Genomic DNA, 3,389 nt, shown 5'->3' on the forward strand with positions numbered 1-3,389 from the left:
ACCCCGCAGCAGTGCTCGGCCCCGTGGTGCCCCAGCCTGTTCAGCTCTCCCAGGGCTCAGCTCTGATAAGCACCACCAATCCAGACTGACTCTATTAAGGCATCCTTCTGTCTACACGGAGACCTCTGGAACAGCTGGTGATCTTATCTGGCATTTCCCCAGCCCAGCCTGACAGCTGCATTTGTTCCTTTTATCAGGGGGAATGTGGCACTTTGGAAGCCACAGCTGTCAGCCCATTCCTCACCTTATCGACACTCAGAGGGCTCCAGAGCTTGCAGTGAAGCTGGAGCAGGCTGGGGCCAGGGAGGGATATGTGGCCATTTCAGGATTGTGGCATTATCCTGTGGGGAATCTCAGCAGAGCTGCTCTCAGGCCCTACAGATACACTTGAAACCGCAGAGGAAAGCGGTGAAGGGCAGCAGTGAAAGGCAGGAGTGAATCAGGAATGAATCCTCCAAACACTGACACCAAAGGCCACCACAGGCAGAGCACAAAGGCTGTCACTCAACATCCCTTCCTCTCCTCTGTCATCCCTGTCTCTCTCCCCACATTCAAACCAAAGGCAGAAGGAGCAGGGAGGCTCCTGCTTAGGCAGGAGTCCTGGCAGGTTGGACAAAGCTGACACCAAAGGCCACTGCAGGCAGAGCACAAAGGCTGTCACTCAATGTCCTTTCCCTTCCTCTGTCATCCCTGTCCCTCTCCTCACATTCAAGGGAGCAGGGATGGCTCTTGCTTGGGCAGGAGCCTGGACAAGGCCTCTTACCAAGTACAAAGTACTTCAGGATCTGCTTCAGCATCTCCTTCAGGATCTCAGGGTGGGTGATGGAGTTCAGCAGCCGCCGTTTCTCTGGCTGGGAGAAGATGATGCTTCCGAGAGCCTCACGATTTATCTCGCCGTTCTCCAGGAGGATCTCGGTGCCAAAGTGCTGCAGGATCTGCTGATGGGCCTTGGAGTGGGGCTGCACCACTGAGAACAGCAAACAGCTGGGGGTGAGAGCCAGTTTTACAGCACAGTTGATGTTTGCATCAGCAATCACCCTCAGATGGGGTTTGCTCATTCACTACAGAGCTGATGCTCGCCCTGGCAGCACATCTGCCTCCAGCACATCTGTCCTGGCACCACATCTGCAGCTGCTGCCAGCCCAAGCTCCCTTTGAGGGCTGCCACCTGGAAGATGGAAGCCCTGCAGACATTAATTCAGCACCACAACCCTCGTGGCACGTGCTGCTGCTCAGGGTGACCAGTCAGCAGGGAGAACACGGCGATGGCCACACGCCAAGGCTGGGGGAGAGCTGGGCTGAGCCAATTCCCACCAGGGATGGAGCAGGGAGATCCTAAAGGAACCAGGACCAGCTGGAAACTTCAGCTCTGTGTGGATACTCACTGCTGTAACTTGGCTCTGGATGCTGCTGAGGTGGTTTTGTTTTATTGTCTTTCACATCAGTCACTAAATTCTTCAGGAAAATGAACAGAAAAAGCTTCTAAAAGCTCAATCCCCAATCAGCCCTTGCAGGGGTTCTGACGTTACAGGAGTGTATAACTTTAAAGCCACCAAAAAAAAATCCCCAACAAAAGGGATGAAGCAATAAAACCATAATTAAGCTCCAGCTGAGGGTAACCACAGCGAGGACAGACCACAGATAATCATCTCTCCCAAATCCAGGAACATTGCCACAGGTTGTAACCTCAGGCCAACCTCATAAAAGTCTTTAAGACCAATTTTTTTTTCTCCTGTGGAATATCACATGGAGGCAGTTTCAGGATGGGTGAAATCCATATAGTAAACAAACACATATAAAAAAGGAATTGGTGTAAAATAAAGTGATTGGCAGAAAACTTTCACAGAGTATCTGTAGTGTTTTCCTACTGTCTCTGAGGGCTTTTAGCACCTCCAGCAAATTTCCTGCACCTCCAGGGGAATTACAGTGCAATAAAATGTTAAAGCATCACAGCTTTGAGTGGCTACACAGTAAGTTCTTCACCAAACAGAAAAGCTCAGGCATTTCCAAATGACACCATTGCACCATGGCTCAGCAGCAGACCCCAAACCTGCTGCATGCAGGGTCCACAGCCCTCAGAAACCCAGACTGGTTTGGGGGGAAACCTCACCCAGTCCCACCCCCTGCCATGGCAGGGACACCTTCCACTATCCCAGGCTGCTCCAAGCCCCATCCCGCCTGACCTGAGACACTTTCAGGGACCCAGGGGCAGCCACAGCTGCTCTGGGCACCCTCTGCTCTCCTGATTATCCTGGTGGGGTGCAGGGATTAACATCTCACAGGTAACCTGGGAAAACAAGGTCTGCTCTGGTCCTACTGAGTCAACAGATGTGGGATTTTGGGGTTTTTCTCCAGCCCAAGCAGCACAAGCCATTTTTGTTGTCATTGTTTGGGTTTCTGTTTGTTTTGTTGTTGTTATTGTTGTTTTGAGTTTTGTTGTTTGGGTTTTTTTGAGCACATTAATTTTGTGCTCTGATCTCTCAGTATCACCAGAAAAACAACATCCAGCACAGAGGGACATTCTCTTTCAGCCACCAACGTAACTGAGTGACAGGATGGGTGTCCTGGGGCTCAGGGGATGTGTTGGACTCACCAAGGGATCCCACTTGACAGGGAACAATATTTTCTTTTGCCCAGAGTTGGCTTTCAAACTTGGGAAATATCACACTCCAAGGGATGGAAACTCAGAGTACTTAGAGCAAACATCCCCACGGTGTTTATTAGGTCATGATCTTCTTTTTTTCCTTTATTAAAAATATATCCCCATTCCAATCCCCCCTCCCGGGGCAGCTGGGACTGGGAAGCAGGAGGGAAAACCTTTTTGAGATGTACCCAGAGCACCCTCTGCTGTCAGCGATCCCGGTTGTCAGGGGAACCTCAGGCAGCGGGAGGAGCGCTGGAAAACTCACCCAGCCTGGCGATAACATCGGCATCGATCACGGCACAGCCCAGCTCCCGCAGCACGGCCACCACCGTGCTCTTCCCCGATGCGATGCCACCCGAGAGTCCCACCAGGAACATGGTGAAGAGCTGCAAAACATGCCAGGATATGGTCTGAATTCTGTTCGTGCTGAGCACATCAAATATTTAGTCCCAAACTGGCAACTTCACTCAAAGCTCATTTCCCAATTTTTTCAGGGTGTCACTGAGATATCAGCAGGATTTTGGCACTTTCTGAGCTGGGTGTTCCACAGGCTGGAGGACGGTGTTGGATTAAAAAATGCTGCTCTGGATGTGCCACTTGAGCCAGCCCTAAGTTCCTCCAGCTGGTTTATCTGCAGCTCCAGCAACTCCTTCCCCTTTAGCATCTCCACTCATCAAACCACAGCCCCATCTACAGCACCTGTCACAGACATCTTTTCATGAAAAATCCTTTCCTTAGGATTTTTT

At 51.0% G+C, this 3,389-nt stretch overlaps 1 protein-coding gene across 1 annotated transcript in view; it reads right to left on the minus strand.

The window, feature by feature from the left end:
* Window positions 1–3,027, minus strand: part of DCAKD (dephospho-CoA kinase domain containing) — a 5,860-nt gene extending 2,833 nt beyond the window's left edge. The window contains exons 1-2 of the mRNA XM_005429005.2: window positions 2,909–3,027; window positions 764–967 (exon numbers count right to left, since the gene is read on the minus strand). Coding sequence (XP_005429062.1) covers window positions 764–967; window positions 2,909–3,020 — 316 coding nt within the window. The 5' untranslated portion in view covers window positions 3,021–3,027. The remainder of the gene's footprint in view (window positions 1–763; window positions 968–2,908) is intronic.
* Between the last annotated feature and the right edge of the window lie 362 nt (window positions 3,028–3,389).

Source organism: Geospiza fortis, unplaced genomic scaffold, assembly GCF_000277835.1.
Source record: "Geospiza fortis unplaced genomic scaffold, GeoFor_1.0 scaffold373, whole genome shotgun sequence".
Classification (NCBI taxonomy): Eukaryota; Metazoa; Chordata; class Aves; order Passeriformes; family Thraupidae; genus Geospiza; species Geospiza fortis.